This window comes from Bos indicus x Bos taurus, chromosome 1, assembly GCF_003369695.1.
Source record: "Bos indicus x Bos taurus breed Angus x Brahman F1 hybrid chromosome 1, Bos_hybrid_MaternalHap_v2.0, whole genome shotgun sequence".
NCBI lineage: Eukaryota > Metazoa > Chordata > Mammalia > Artiodactyla > Bovidae > Bos > Bos indicus x Bos taurus.
Genome location: NC_040076.1, coordinates 70,129,832 through 70,147,308, shown reverse-complemented (window position 1 = coordinate 70,147,308; position 17,477 = coordinate 70,129,832). Strand labels below are relative to the sequence as shown.

At 38.9% G+C, this 17,477-nt stretch overlaps 1 protein-coding gene across 8 annotated transcripts in view; it reads right to left on the bottom strand.

Moving 5' to 3' along the window:
* The window catches only part of RUBCN (rubicon autophagy regulator), a 62,543-nt gene that overhangs the window by 29,703 nt on the left and 15,363 nt on the right, over positions 1 to 17,477 (bottom strand). For all 8 annotated transcript variants that reach the window (XM_027536940.1, XM_027536875.1, XM_027536911.1 and 5 more), the window contains exons 2-3: positions 7,186 to 7,339; positions 824 to 907 (exon numbers count right to left, since the gene is read on the bottom strand). In XM_027536940.1, the coding sequence (XP_027392741.1) occupies positions 824 to 907; positions 7,186 to 7,224 (123 nt within the window). In that variant the 5' untranslated portion in view covers positions 7,225 to 7,339. The remainder of the gene's footprint in view (positions 1 to 823; positions 908 to 7,185; positions 7,340 to 17,477) is intronic.

Genomic DNA, 17,477 nt, shown 5'->3' with positions numbered 1-17,477 from the left:
AAAGTGGCCAGAGTGACCACCCTGTTATTTGGTTCCCTAATCATTTAAAAATAAGTTACTTTTCCAGACATCGCCTCAGCAATGAACCTGGCAGTAAGTGTAATATACATGAAACAAGACTGGCCATGAAAAAAAAAAAAAAGACTGGCCATGAATCAGTAAGTATTGGAGACGGGTGATGGATATTTTGGGTTCATTTCACTAATCTAATTTTGACTATGCTTGAAAATTTCCACAACCAAGGGTTAAATAAATAAACATATATATTTGACAGTGATTGCTGTGGACTAGTTTTGTAACTCTGGCCAAGTTACCTAACCTCCTGGAGCTCTAGCTCTGTCCCTGGCTGGGAATCAGAGCTACTATACTGAGCTGAGAGAACAAGAGAGTAAAGGGCTATAACGGAAGCTAAAGTTGTTGGGGATGTATTAGGTTCTATTTGACACTGGCCTCCAGGAACCTCACATTTTTTTGTATTTGGTGTATCCTCTTCTTCTTAAGCAGTTACCACATATCAGTCCTACTTACCCCTAACCATTCAGAAAACTTCTTGCCATTTGCTCTGGATTCTGAAAAGCTTCATTCTGGTCCCATATATGCAAATCTTTTGAAAATAACAAAACTTTATACCCCTTCCCTAGAGGAGGGAAAGTGGCCTAGAGCAAGGAGTGTGTAAGGCTTATTTTTTTTTTTAAAGCATCCTCCTCTCCAAATCAATCTGACAGGGATAATTTCCTCTCCTTGCCATATGCCAAACCTCTAGCCTAGGAGACTCTGCATACAGAACATCAAACAATGAAGCCTTGTGGTTGCCTTTACTTACCTTCTCCACATGAAAGGCTGAGTGGGGACTGAGCCACCGAATGTCTTTCACAAACTGCCAGTAATCAGTCTGGCGGCAACACACCTGTTTCAGGAACACATAAGGTAAACAAATCATTACCATTGTGAACCACATCTAGTTCTCATATCCATATTCCAAGAGAGGAAAAAGAAAAGCCTAACTTTCCCTTGCCACAATAAAGGTTCTCAACAGCAATCAAAGGAACACATACAGATAGTCACCCTTTTAAAGATCAGCTGTTAAAAACTATTCTAATTGTTCTTTAAAGGAGGTAATATATGCATATGATATAGAAGGTTATACAGCTGACCCTTGAAAAACATAGGTTTGAACTGTGTGGGTGCTCTTCTACGTGGAATTTTTTCAATAAATATATTGGAAAAAAATTTTGAAGGTTTGTAACAATTTGAAAATAACCCATAGATAAACTGCATAGCTTGGAAATATTGAAAAAAAATTAGGAAAGTTAGATATCTCATGAATGCATAAAATATATGTAGATGCTAGCCTATTTTATCATTTACTACCATAAAATGTATACACACCTATTAGGAAAAGTTAAAGTTTATGAAAACTTACACACAAACACTTAGGGGCCATAGACGGTGCCATTTGCAGTCCCGAGAAATGTAAACAAATATATAGAAGAACATCAAATCATAATTCCACAGTTAATTTTATGTAATTATGTACTTCTATAATAATTTTGTAGCCACCTCCTGTTATTGTTTGAGCTCAAATGTTGCAAGTGTCCACTCAAAATGCCATGTGACACTAATCATCTCTGTATGAAATGTTCGGCTCTTCAGTAAAATACATATTGTGGTAAAAAGTGACCTCTCCCAGTTCTCATGTATTTTCCATTGTGTTTAATGTAATAGCAAAAATTCTGAATAACACTCTGGGACCCAGACGAAGTGCCACTAGCAATGTTGGGAGTGCTTCCAAGAAGCAGAGAAAAGTCATGGCATTATAAGAAAAAGTCGAATCTACACCATAGATTGAGGCCTGCAGGTGCAGTTAGGTCCACCATTTCAAGATAAATGAATCCAGTATAAGGACTATGGTAAAAAAAAAAAAAAGGAAATTTGTGAAGCTGTTGCTGTAGCTACTCCAGCAGGCACAAAAATCTTGTACTATTTGAGAAATAACTTTAATCACATATTGAAAACTCAGCTTTTATGTGGGTACAGGATTGCTATAGGGAAGACATCCCTAAAGACTCTAATATGATTCATGAAAAAGCAAAGTCATTATGTGACAACTGAAAGCAAAAAAGGTGGAGGATCTAAAGCTGGAGAATTTAATGCCAACGAAGGATGGTTTAAAATGTTTAGAAAGAGGTTTGGAGAAGTGGCTTCTGCTGACCAAGAAGCAGCAGACAAATTCACAGACACTGTTAAGAAAATAATTGAGGAGGAAAGAAAAAAAAGAAAAGAACTGAGGAGAAAGGATATCTGCTACAGGTTTTTAATGAAGATGAAAGTACCCTATTCTGGGGAGAGGGGAGAAAATGACACAAAGGACATTAACTGATAAGGAAGAAAAGTGAGCATGAGGATTTAGGACAGAAAGGGACAGCCTTACTCCTCTGTTCTGCACAAACGCAGTCAGATTTATAATCAGGGCTGCCCTTATCAGGGCTGCCCTTATCTACAGGGTAATAACCTACTTTCTTCTAAATGCTTTGATAATTTTTAAATTTTCAGCAAATAAAAACATATGTTATTTACATATTCAGAAAAGAAATAAACAGGGACTTCCCTGGTGGTTCAATGGTTAAGACTCCATGATCCCAAAGAGGGGGCACATGTTTGATCCCTGGTCAGAGAACTAAGATTCCACATGCTGCAGAGTACAGCCAAATATATACATACACATACACAAGAGGTCTTTTTTGTTATTATTGTTATTTTTAAATTGGAACATCTATATGTCAACTACAGGTTTCTTCTTAGTGGTGGAAAAGGGGGGATCTCTGTACTTATAGTCAGCTCAGAAACTCGGGGGTTAAGCATCTCCACATTTCCAAGCGGCAGAAAAGGGGTTATCAAATACACCATGCCTTGTGGAAAGACTAAAAGGTAGTCCAGATGCAGGATGTCAAGGAAAATGAGATTCCTTTAAGAACAGGGTTATGATGTTATAGCTTCCTAAGGCCCTGAGTGATTAAAAAAAAACATAGTTCACATTCCATAACACATCCCTAGAAAAGCACAAAAGAAATATGCCCAGCATGAATCATTGTATCCCTTCCCCCTCCAAGGGCACAACACCCAGAATAGCTTCCTGATGACACAGCAGCTAGAAGCCTTTGAAAGCCTTAATCTTTAGAGAGGAAATGAGAGGGAAAAAACAAGTCCTTGACACAGACTTTAATTTTTAGATCTTTACAAGGCATAACAGAGCAGCAGTGAAGGTGGTATGGATCTTTTGTATTTAATTCTTCTCACTTGAGCCTGTAGTTGCTAATTTGTATGTGGATGATAGATTTGTCTGGTCTGCTCTGCTTCCACCGACTAACACTATTGCTATTTTGTAGGTGACCATATACGTTAATAGTGTTCATTCTGGTGACCAAGTGCCTTCACAGATCTTATTACTTATTCATAACAATAATATTGTGTTGCATTTACCAAGCATCTTTCACTCAGGAATTTCACTTCACTATTTCATCATGACACATTTTCTCTTTCTGGCACAGATGGTAAAACTGTCTTGTGATTACAGTAAAATGATTACTCCAGATGATGATGTAAAATTAGTAACAGAGCCAAGAAAAGAACTTTTTTACTATCAAGATGCAAGTATGTGAACCACTAAATGATGGAGCCTCTAATCTGGTAGGTCCTCAGTCTGGGAAATCTGTATTGGGTTTTTATAAAACCTTTTGGTACAGTTCCCAACTCTGGCTTTGGGAGACTGAGGAGCTGGCAATGCCACAGACTAGTATTTTAAACATCAGGAGGAAGGGCAATCTTATGAGAGAAGATAAGTTTGTTTGGGGTCATGCTGTGTTTGGCCTGTAGGACAGCCAGCCAGATGATAATGTATAGCAGATAGGTAGTTTTGCAGATCTAAAATTCAGCACAGAGGTTTGAGCTGGGGATTGTTAGTGAACACGAGATGGTTAAAACAATGCAAGTGAATGAGACTGTTTCAGGAAAATGTACAAAGTAAGAGGAGATAAGGACATAGGACTGGACTCTATTAAAAACTAAAGTAATGCTCAAAATTCTCCAAGCCAGGCTTCAACAGCACATGAACTGTGAACTTCCAGATGTTCAAGCTGGATTTAGAAAAGGCAGAGGAACCAGAGATCAAATTGCCAACACCCACTGGATCATCAAAAAAGCAAGAGAGTTCCAGAAAAACATCTACTTCCACTTTATTAACTACACCAAAGCCTTTGACTGTGTGGATCACAATAAACTGTGAAAATTCTTAAAGAGATGGGAATATCAGACCACCTGACCTACCTCCTGAGAAATCTGTATGCAGATAGGTAGTCTTACGGATCTAAAATTCAGCATAGAGGTCTGAGCTGGGGATTGTTAGTGTACAGGTGATGGTTAAAACAATGCAAGTGAATGAGACTGTTGTTGTCAAGAAGCAACAGTTAGAACTGGACACGGAACAACAGACTGGTTCCAGATAGGGAAAGGAGTACGTCAAGGCTGTATACTGTCACCCTGATTATTTAACTTCTATGCAGAGTATATCATGCGAAATGCCAGGGTGGATGAAGCAAAGCTGGAATCAGGATTGCTGGGAGAAATATCAATAACCTCAGATATGCAGATAATACTACCCTTATGGCAGAAAGCAAAGAACTAAAGAGCCTCTTGATGAAAGTGAAAGAGGAGAGTGAAAAAGTTGGCTTAAGACTCAACATTCAGAAAACTAAGATTATGGCATCCAGTCCCATCAGTTCACGGCAAATAGATGGGAAAACAACGGAAACAGTGACAGACTTTTATTTTGGAGGGCTCCAAAATTACTCAAGATGGTGACTGCAGCCATGAAATTAAAAGATGCTTGCTCCTTGGAAGGAAAGCTGTGACAAACCTAGACAGCATATTAAAAAGCAGAGACATTACTTTGCCAACAAAGGTCCATCTAGTCAAAGCTATGGTTTTCCCAGTAGTCATGTATGGATGTGAAAGTTAGACTAAAAATAAAGCTGAGTGCCAAAGAATTGATGCTTTTGAACTGTGGTGTTGGAGAATACTCTTGAGTCTCTTGGACTGCAAGGAGATCCAACCAGTCAACCCTAAAGGAAATCAGTCCTGAATATTCACTGGTAGGACTGAGGCTGAAGCTGAAACTCCAGTACTTAGGCCACCTGATGCAAAGAACTGACTCACTGAAAAAGACCCTGATGCTGGGAAAGATTGAAGGCAGGAGGAGAAGGGAACAGAGAATGAGATGGTTGGATGGCATCACTGACTCGATGGACATGAGTCTGACTAAGCTCTGGGAGTTGATGATGGACAGGGAAGCCTGGCATGCTGCAGTCCATGGGGTCGCAAAAAGTTGGACACGACTGAGCAACTGAACTGAACTGAAAATCTGAGAGGAAGAAATTCCAGGGAAAGAAACTAAGAAAGACTGGTCATAGGGGTAGAAGAGGTCTCTATGAGACTGGAAGATAATGCAACATGAGTCAAGGTCTGATGATGTTCAACAGTGAAGAACACAAGACAGTGTTCAGAGGGAAGATGTGCGCTGGATTTGGTAACACGAACTTACTTAAACTCCAGTAGCAAGAACAACAATGGTAAGGGCAGAAACAAGATTGTGGTGGGTTAAATTATTTGTTCTATAGATTCCGATGTTCATATTTTTTTTCACAGGACAACATGTAACTTGAAACTTAAAAAAAAAAATGAAAGGAATATTTATCAATTACTTCCTATGTACCATGAACTGTGTTAGGCCAATTTGTATGCTGTTTCATTTAATCTTTCTATCAAACATTATGACATAAATAATATTATCATTATTTCGACAGATAAGAAAAAGCTCAAAAAAGATAACATCACCTAATAGTTAAGACTGACAGACAACTTATTACACTTTCTAAAGCTTTTTCAGGTATTATCTCATTTAATTCTCACAACAATCCTATGAGATACATACCAGTGTAACCGCCTCATTTTACAAATGAGGAAACAGAAGTACTAACAGTCATGTAACTTACTCACTACCACACAGTGGTGAAACTGAGATTAAAAGAAGAGCAGTCTGACTCAGAGATCCATAATTATTACTACTGTCATTTTTTTCCCCAAGGACCTGAGCAATTTCAATCCAGGTTCTGTCTGACTCTGAAGATGTCTGTCAATCTACTATACAATGTTGCATCCAAACTCCTTGAGTGAGAGTTTAATAATGATGACCACTGAGAAGAATTCAGTTCTTTAAAGGATAAAAATTGTCCTCAGATCTTCAAAATTCTTTAGAAAGAGGGCCTCCCTTTCAGAACTTACTCTGAATAAAGAGAATCTAACATAAGCCAACTTTTCCAGTGAATTCTGAAAAAACAAGAAAACTGGTTTAAAGAGTTTGTTTAGAGGTAATACACACTATTTTGGAAGGGAAGGTAGCATATTAAATCCTATCAACTATGAATATCTTAATACCAATTCATTTTTTCCCATTGTGACTGCTAGTTGAGAATAAACTCTGATTAAAAAAGAAAGACAAGCCGGGCTCAGAAAAAGGTTTCAGGAAAGAAGACTAGGCCCTGACTAGGGAAGTATTTGAGTGTTTGGGAACACAAATTATGCACATATATATATGAGGTTTGATTTTTAAAAAGTGGAGGATCAGATCCAATGACCCACTTGACCGTTCTACCCAGAACCAAACCTTATTTAAAACACTGCAAATGGAGTAACTGCTACTGAGAATTGAAGCAGAAACCACTGAGATTTAACTCATTTTTAATACTCAAAGCTAGTGTTTGAGGATATAAGGAAAAGAAGTTCAACATCAACAAAGTTTATACAAAAAAAAAGTAAGCTATAACTAAAAACTATCATTCATAAGCATCAACCAGTTATCTACAAAATGATGTTCAGAGGATAGTCTAAAAAGGACAATATCCTGTAAATATTTCTCAGATATATCCTAGGATACTCTAAAGAGGAAAACCTTAATGATTCATCATGACATTGTCCTTCTCCTCCTCATTATCATCATATTACAGTCCTGATCCCAAGGGCTCACATACGCAGTTGCCTTCATCTTCTCTCTGCCAAGGACTTAATGCAAATGTTTCTTTCCAACAAGTGATCTGGCCAATCTGGCAAAAAAAAAAGAAGCAGTATACATACCTGGTCATGGATGAGCCCATGATGGAGGATGCTCTGCATGTCTCTGCACAGCCGCTCCAGGCCACCATACTTGGACCAGACATTGGGGCTGTTGGCTGACACTAAACCCTCCACAGTAGTCTTCAAATTACCCAGCAGCTGCCAATGCTCCCTCCTGCAAGGCCACCAATTATACCAATGGTTAGTTTCTTTGTTGTACTTGATCATACCATGTCAAAGAAAGTCTAAGACAAGAAGCCTCCTGTCCCACATCCTAACATTCTCTCCCTATTAATTTTTTACTTGGCAGAAAGTGAAGAGGAACTAAAAAGCCTCTTGATGAAAGTGAAAGAGGAGAGTGAAAAAGTTGGCTTAAGGCTCAACATTCAGAAAACGAAGATCATGGCATCTGGTCCCATCACTTCATGGGAAATAGATGGGGAAACAGTGACAGACTTTATTTTTTGGGGCTCCAAAATCACTGTAGATGGTGATTGCAGCCATGAAATTAAAAGACGCTTACTCCTTGGAAGAAAAGTTATGACCAACCTAGACAGCATATTGAAAAGCAGAGACATTACTTTGCCAACAAAGATCCATCTAGTCAAGGCTATGGTTTTTCCAGTGGTCATGTATGGATGTGAGAGTTGGACTGTGAAGAAAGCTGAGCACCGAAGAATTGATGCTTTTGAACTGTGGTGTTGGAGAAGACTCTTGAGAGTCCCTTGGGCTGCAAGGAGATCCAACCAGTCCATTCTGAAGGAGATCAGCCCTGGGGTTTCTTTGGAAGGAATGATGCTGAAGCTGAAACTCTAGTACTTTGGCCACCTCATGCGAAGAGTTGACTCATTGGAAAAGACTCTGATGCTGGGAGGGATTGGGGCCAGGAGGAGAAGGGGATGACAGAGGATGAGATGGCTGGATGGCATACTGACTCGATGGACGTGAGTCTGAGTGAACTCCAGGAGTTGGTGATGGACAGGGAGGCCTGGTGTGCTGTGATTCATGGGGTCACAAAGAGTCGGACACGACTGAGTGACTGAACTGAACTGAACTGAAGACCCAATTCTGAGAGGACTGAAGCTGCAAAGAACACTAAGTTTTTAAAATTAAAAAAAAAAAAAGCCCTCATATTTACATAGCATATTGTTCTTTGTAAGGTGATCTTCATCTACTATCATTTTATCCTCATACAAGTAGCCCATAACCCTGTGTTTCTTGGCTTGTGAGCCATTAAGATCCATTTCTGGGCTTCCCCAGTGGCTCAGTTGGTAAAGATCCATTTCTGGGCAATGACATTATGTGAGCACTATATAAAGAGATGAAGGACATTTGCTGAAAACCAGAAACCTTTGCCTGAACAAAAAAGTCAAAAAATAACTTTTTATTAACTGTATTTCCAGTACTAAGTATATATATCTGTACACAAATATTATAGATAAGAATAAAAATTGCCCATGATTTTCTCCCATGATTTTTTAAGCTAAAATTGAGGCAAAAATGTCCTAAGCTTGCACTAAGCCACTTAGGACACGTCCCCAAGTCAATCAACTATTGGCTTATTCTCCTGGATCATCTGAAGTACTTCAGTGGAAAAGTCTAAAAATTGCTGCCCTAGATGATATTCAAGGTTCCTCCCAAATTCCCAGCATTTTCTCAATACAGCTTCCTACCCAATAAAAATTCAAAACCAGCTGCAATTGAATAAAAAGAATTGGAAGCACAGAATCAAATGGATAAGGAAAACATGAGGAGATGCGGTATCAAACTCCTCCTCTTGGGCCCCCGACTGCTATGCTGTACACTTTGCCTAGCTTTTTCATATCTTTTTAGAACGCTGCTCTTTCCTTTTCAAGGACAGTCCTGGGGATGGTTATAATTTCTTCAAGGGACTTTTACCATTACCCGTTTAGCAACATTTAAATAGCTACAAGGGTAGGAGGGTTCTGAATTGAAATCCTTTCTAACTCCATCAGTGCTCAAAACTAACCTCTCCTACATTTTGTACACTTTCTAAGCCATTCTTGAAAAGTGGATGAATAGAGTAATGGCAGACAAATAAAATGAATGAAGCTAGGTCTGGTACAGGAGTATTATCTAAAAAGGAAAAGCCAGATGGCTGCCACTGTGATCTACTCTAGAGCCCTTGAGATCAAGAATTTATTCAAATGGGGAGACACCAGGGTTTTTTTACCCTTATGTCATTAAACATTCGAGTCACCAGGCTCCCCTGTTCTATTTCTCCCCCCACCGAGTTTTACTAAGATGTAACTGACATATAACATTATATTAGTTTAAGGCATACAACATAATGATTTATGTATATACTGTGAAATGATTACCACAATAAGTTCAGTGAACATCTATCGCCTCACACCGTTATAACTTTGTTCCTTGTGATGAGAACATTTAAGATCTACTCTTTTAGCAACTTTCAAATATATTACCACAATACAGAACTGTTAACTACAGTCACCATGCTGTACATTATGCCCCTAAAACTGACTTATAACTTTGTACCTTTGGGCCATTTCACCCTTTTCCCCCACCCCCTCATCCCTTGCCTCTGGCAATCAATCTGTTCTCTGTTTCTATGCATTTGGGGTTTGGGGGATTTCACATATAAGTGAGATAATACTTATTTGCCATTCTCTGTCTGATTTATTTCATTTAGCTTAATGCCCACCACTCATGCTGTTAAAAATGGCTAGATTTCCTTCTTTATGGCTGAATAATATTCCCATGTGTGTGTCTGTGTGTATGGCATTTTCTTTATCAATTCATCTACCAGTGGACACTTAGGGTGCTTCCATGTCTTGGCTATTTTAAATAATACTGCAATGAAAATGGGGGTGCAGATTCTTTAAGAAATAGTGATTTTGTTTCCTTGGGATACATATACTCAGAAGGAGAACTGCTGGATCATATGCCAATTCTATCTTTAATATCCTGAAGGATCTCCATACTGTTTTTCAAAGTGGTTGCCCCAGACTACAATCCCACCAACAATGCCCTAGGGTCCCTTTTCCTCCACATCCTCACCAACACTTGTTGTCTCTTGCCTTTTAAATGCTAGCCCTTCTAACAGGTGTGAGATGACACTCTGGTTTTGATTTGCATTTCCCTCATGACTGGTCTTGTGGAGCACTTTCTCATGTACCTGTTGGTCATTTCCCTGTTCTATTTCTAAACCAGTCCTGAAAGATATTTCAAGGTAACCAAGATGCACACAGGACTGAAGTGGTCATTAAAAGGCCATTTACTGTTGTACTGTAAGAAACTGCCATCACAGGGGCCAACTGACTGCCAACTTTTGCTTCCGTGACTCTCCATCTCCTATGCTTCCTCAGGGTTAATCTGGCCTGTTCTGACTGACACAATTCCAATAGGTTACAATCAAGTTGTGCAGGCCTGAGAGCCAGTCTGGTTCCTCAAGTGACTCTGCATATCTGTGTTCTGATTCATTCTATATTGATCTTACTAGTTTAAACATCAAAGAACATCATCATAAATCCTGCATGTAGACACTAAGTACCCTAAATCCTAGGGCTTTGATCCCAAAATTTTACAAAGAGCACTGAAACTCTAGAAACCTTGAGCATTCAGATTTATTAACAACTTCTGGATGAACTAAAGAACTTTTCTTCCCCAACATGAATTGTCACTGAGATACCAAAGCTAAAGAATGTGGCTCTTACTCTAAGATGTACCAAATCATCTATATTTGGTACATGCTCAAGGAAATGGCAACCCACTCCAGTACTCTTGCCTGGAGAATCCCAGGGACGGGGGAGCCTGTTGGGCTGCCATCTATGGGGTTGCACACAGTCGGACAAGACTGAAGCGACTTAGCAGCAGCAGCAACAGCAGCAGCAGCATGAAGAGGTAAAAGTAAACTTTAAAAAAATTTTTTATTTATATAATCAGTCTCTTCAGTGTCTTTGCCTTTTTTAGGATCCTTTTCCCTAATAATATTGTTTTCATTTTCAGAGAGTTAAAATACTAAATTCAACTGAAGCCCATACATAGTGGCTGGATTAATCCATTCATATTTGAATCTTAGATGTCAATAGATCACCATAGGAAGTAAAATATTCCTCCTCATCGTTGACCCAGATTGTTAGCAACTGAGGTCAGTCTTTCCTAAGTTAAACCTGTTTGGTAATAATTATTTGAATGGTATCCTGCATTCACATGTAACCTCATCTGGGCACAGGCAAGGACTAGATTAGGCTCAAAGCAGTCCTTTGTAGAGCCACTTCTGCAAGTATACTGAGTGCTCTTCTTCTTATTATTTTTTTTAAAAATTTATTTATTTGGCTGCATCGGGTCTCAGTTGCAGTGTGCAGGGCTTAGTGTGCAGGCCCCAAGGCATGAGGGATCTTAGTTCCCTGAGTCTCCTGCATTGCAAGGGGGATTCTTAACCACTGGATCACCAGGAAAGTCCCACAAAGTGCTCTTCTTTAATCACCATAAATTAAAAGCAGGTCTTTCTAAGCATCTCACCATATGTCAAGGAAGAACTAGGCCCAAGTGGCAAGGGACAGTATAATCCATCTCTACTTGAATTATTTTTATCAACAAACAGCAAAGCCAATTGCAGAATAAAGTTCTATCTATTTTCTTTTCAGAGGATTTTGACTACATTCTTTGAAAAGGAACAGGAATTACTTAAGCAACTCAAATAAGGATACCCAAGAAAAACAGTTTCCCTAAATGCCAACTTAGTCTTAAGCATGCCAAATCACAATTAAAAGTGACACTCAGGTTAAAACAGTAAAGTTATAAGTAAATGCTATTTTTTAAAGAAGTGTTATACCATATACCAATATAAAACTAATCACTAAAAATAAGTGAAATCAATAGTAAATAGTGAGCACTGTGCAACTGTAAAATGAGATTCAATGCAAGAAATATATATTGGTATATCTTCTACATTCAGTGCTCTTTTTAGTGGTAAAAAGAAACAGCTTCAACTTATTAGCATATCCCATCTACAACATGCCAGTTGTCTGGATTGGCATGTGGTATCTACCTGAGACCAGAGTTGAAGGTCAGGCTGTCCCAAGTCAGATAATGATCTGATCCCTGAAATGTGAGGAGAGGTATGTGACATCCATGTGTGGAACATCATGAAACCAGTAAAACATTTTATTAGGAAGAGTTTCCAAAGCTAATGAAAGTATGTAAAAGTATAAAAAGCAGAATGTAAAATTATATTTGTGATCTCAACATACATATACTAAGAGAAATAGTGATATGTTAATCGTGTTTACTTTTGGTTTCATAAAGGAACGTAGAGAAGAGAGGAGCTATTTCCGCCTTCCGTCAGGCTAGCAATTAATGAAAGGTCAATAATATGTACCAAGTTTGCAAACAAGAAGCTGGAAAGTACCATAAAGGGTTTTTTAAATACTTAAGTATCAAAGGTATCTTATGCTGACAGACTGTGGTCAGGCAAGCACCTAGGACTTTTAATGCCAGAAAGCATTTCCTGGAAAGAAGTAATGGATTCATTCTTAAAACAAGGAAAAACATAATTAGGGAAATAAGTATCATAACACTGAGGAAGCAAGAAACTACAATGTTTAATTTGTAGTTAACTTTCTTATTTGGCTCTATATTTTCTGTTTTTAATTATATAGTATTTAACTTGTAGAGTATGTAGTTAAATATTTATATGATGCTTTTTAAATAAATAATATGCTTACAGAAAAAACACATTTGACTTTATTATACACCTCTCAGCTCTAAGGATGGAGAAGGAAATGGCACCCCACTCCAGTACTCTTGCCTGGAAAATCCCATGGACGGAAGAGCCTGGTGGGCTGCAGTCCATGGGGTCGCTAAGAGTCAGACACGACTGAGCGACTTCACTTTCACTTTTCACTTTCATGTATTGGAGAAGGCAATGGCAACCCACTCCAGTGTTCTTGCCTGGAGAATCCCAGGGACGGGGGAGCCTAGTGGGCTGCCGTCTATGGGGTCACACAGAGTCGGACACAACTGAAGTGACTTAGCATAGCATAGCATAGCATAGCTCTGCACAAACCAGCTGTGCAAGTCACTAAACTCCTTAAGTTTCAGTTCCCTTATCTGTAAAACAGATAAAATAGCTGATTAATAAAGAATAACCTACAGAAAGTACTACCATCATGCAGATAATAGTAGAATTACTTTCCTTTTCCTTTGAACTTCCATTGCATAAATCTCATGTTAATGTTCAGCTGCTAAGTGGTGTCCAACTTTTTGCAACCCCCATGGACTGAAGCATGCCAGGGTTCTCTGCCCTTCACTATCTCCCAGAGTTTGCTCAAACCCATGTCCATTGAGTTGGTGATGCCATCCAACCATCTCATCCTCTGTTGTCCCCTTCTCCTCCTGCCTTCAATCTTTCCCAGCATCAGGGTCTTTTCCAATGAGTCAGTTCTTTGCATCAGGTGGCCAAAGTATTGGAGTTTCAGTTTTAGTATCAGTCCTTCCAATAAATATTCAGGACTGATTTCCTTTAGGATTGACTGGTTGGATCTCCTTGCAGTCCAAGAGATTCAAGAGTCTTCTCCAACACCACAGTTCAAAAGCATCAAATCTTTGGTGCTCAGCTTTCTTAATGGTCCAACTCTCACATTCATACGTGACTACTGGAAAAAATCATAGCTTTGATGAGATGGACCTTTGTTGGCAAGGTAATGTCTCTGCTTTTTAATATGCTGTCTATGTTTGTCATAGCTTTTCTTCCAAGGAGCAAGCATCTTTTAATTTCATGCAGTGATTTTGGAGCCCCCCAAAATAAAGTCTCTTGCTGTTTCCATTGTTCCTCCATCTATTTGCCACAATAAGCCTTCTTAGCATAAATCTAATAAACCCAATTTTTTAAATCAGAAGGGGTACCTAGTACAAAGCTTTCTTACCCATTCTGCTTCAGAGAAAATTCTGGGATTGGACAGTTTGTGATAATTAGGACCAATTACAGTGCTCAATGCCCAACGAATATCTTAACTGCATTTAAACCAGGGCCGAATCTCTTCCAGCACAGATTCCAAAGCCCTGTTTATGTTCATGGTGCTCTCACTGAAGCAGGATAGCCAGAAAGACTTCCTCAATATTGGATGATCCTGTATACAAGAGACTCAAATCTGCTTACTGAATAGAATGAAAGACAACAGAGTTCATTTTGTGAGTCACATAAGAAAGCCAAACTCATTACCCTACAGTTACATCTTAGGTTGTCTGAGTAGAAGAGTGCTTTACAAGTAAGATACACCAGTGCATACACGAGCACTCCAATAGCAAAGGCAAAGGAGGAAAGATACTGCCTCAGTCACCTCAGTTTTAGGGAGTTTTAAAGTATATTGAAAAGCAGAGACATTAGTTTGCCAACAAAGGTCCATCTAGTCAAGGCTATGGTTTTTCCTGTGGTCATGTATGGATGTGAGAGTTGGACTGTGAAGAAAGCCGAGCGCTGAAGAATTGATGCTTTTGAACTGTGGTGTTGGAGAAGACTCTTGAGAGTCCCTTGACTGCAAGGAGATCCAACCAGTCCATTCAGAAGGAGATCAGCCCTGGGATATCTTTGGAAGGAATGATGCTAAAGCTGAAACTCCAGTACTTTGGCCACCTCATGCGAAGAGTTGACTCATTGGAAAAGACTCTGATGCTGGGAGGGGTTGGGGGCAGAAGGAGAAGGGGATGACAGAGGATGAGATGGCTGGATGGCATCACTGACTCAATGGATGTGAGTCTGAGTGAACTCCAGGAGTTGGTGATGAACAGGGAGCCTGGCGTGCTGCGACTCATGGGGTCGCAGAGTCAGACATGACTGAGTGACTGAACTGAACTGAAATTAACTCAAAGTAAAAGATTACCATCATTAGAACTAAAACTGGTGCTTCCAAGGTGGCATTAGTGGTAAAGAATCCACCTGCCAAGAGTCTTGGAGAGTCTCTCTTTTGTCTCTCTTGACCCCTGGATCAGGAAGATCCCCTGGAGTAGGAAATGGCACTCTACTCCAGTATTCTTGCCTGAAAAATTCCATGCGCAGAGGAGCCTGGTGGGCTACAGTTCATGGGGTTGCAAAGAGTAAACACGACTGAGCATGAGCATGAGAACTAAAACTAAACTATTTCAAAAAGTGCTAAGGAAAGAAAACAGCAGGAGAACATTATAAAAATCAGTTTTAAAAAATGACAGAATTAAGACTTGAGATGAGATAAAAATAACTATCAATGGAATAAACTCAACTATTTCAAATAAAACATCCAATCAAACAAAAAAGTAGGAGGAAACTATATTAATATCTAGGTTGAATTCAAGGCAAGAATATTTAAAAAGACAAAGAAGGAATAACAAAGATACAGCTCTCATTAGTTCTTATGTATCGAATAACATGGCCTCAAAACATATCAAGCAAAACAACACACACAAAAAACAAAAACTGCAGAAAAGAAAAAGAAAAATGGAAATAGAAAAGAAAAAACAACGGTAATGGAAGATCATGAAAACTAAAAGTAAAAAAGTGATTAGAAGAGCTGAATAATCTACGATGAATAAAGTTGTTCTATTACATCTGGAAAACTACATCCTTAAGAACACTGTTTTAAAGGACATACAGAACAGTCACAGAAACTAGCCTTGTACTAAGGCACACACGAAAAAGTCAACAGATTCTCAAAAGTAGACGTAGTATAAATATATTCTTTGACTAGAAAACAATAAAACATTGAACAAATAACAAAAATAGAACAAACCGGGGTGGGGGGGACCCTTGGAAAATTTTAAACTCTCAAAGGACTCTCTAGGAGGTTAGGAGGCAAAAATAAAATAATCTTGAAGTGATTAAAGAGGTGAAGGTGGTAAAGAGGAATGGCATTATGACTCTTACTGCTTTCTTCTCAAAAGTATCTTATGATAAAATTTTTTTCTTCTCCTAATCAACTGTAGGTTATACTACAAGTGAGCCTGATCCAGAGTAACTAAAAACATGTAAGCATGCTGCAGTTCATTCCTGAAAAAAATGCATATTTAAATCCACAGCAGCATTGTTCAACTGAACTTTCTGTGATGCTGAAAATGTTCTCTATCTATGCTGTCCAGTATGGCAGCCACCAGCCACTGTGGCCATTAACCACTTGAAGTCTATGCAGTATGACTAAAAAACCAAAATTTTAAAATTTTATTTTATTTTAACTAATTTAGACATAAATCACCTCAGTGGCTATCATGTTGGACAGAGCTGGTCTATAAACACCAAGGTAGGTTGTTTCTGGAGGAAAGATTACAAAACAAAATAAAAAAAACAGAAAAAAACTCCATTTATGGAAGAAGCAATAAAGTAGCTGTAAAAAGCAGAAACAGCTGTGGGGATGGTAGATACTGAGAAAAGCTTCAGCTTATGGTCCATGCTGTCAGCTGATACACCTCCGGCTCCCGGGTTCTGACAATAGAATTTTCCCCCAAGGCTTCAGAGTTATGTTTCTGTGGGGTAGAGGTGTGTACAAATAATTGGACTAGCAGTATGGATCGCCCCCGAATCATGTGATCCACTTGCTTTACCATCAGTGCTATATAAACTTTCAGAGCATGGTCAAAGGAAAAATGGAAAGAAAGGGAAGAAATAGAAAACGAAAACTAACGTGAAAATGTGAAAAATGAACAAAGAGGAAGGGGGAAAAAAAAGAGGCCTTTTCAATAGCAACAGTACCAATAACACCTGCCCGACCATAAGAAGCCGGACCGAATTGCTACTGTTTTCATTCCTTGTGCAAATATTCAATGAATACCAATTATATGCCAGGCACTGTGCTAGGCACCACGCTTATGATAGTTAAAAAAGAACAGTCCTCAGCTCTCAGGGTATTCAGAGTGCAATGGGGGAAATGGGCACTCATTTAAAAAAAAATGCTATAGAGTGAGAAGTACTGTAAAAAGAGAGATGGAAAAGGTCAGGTCAACGATGCCTTCTAAAGGAGCATTATTTAAAGGACGACTAAGAGCTCTCCAGGCAGAGGAGGTAACGCAGGAAATGTAGAGGAGCAGGAATCAGAATGATGAGAGAGGAGATGTAAGAGTGAGTGAATGTCACGGTTTTGTAACTGGAAACTTCATATTGAATACCAGAAAAAGTTTTGACTTTCTATTTTCAGTGAGGAATCACTTAACATTTCTGAGCAAAATACTATAGTAACTTTGCTTCTGGAAAAATTACGTTGGTAGCAATGTGGAGGCCATTTGGAATTGAGGGACTGGGTTCAGACTGGGAGCTTAGTCAGGAGGCTACTGGGAGAGTCCACAATGAGAAATAATAAAGGCCTTAT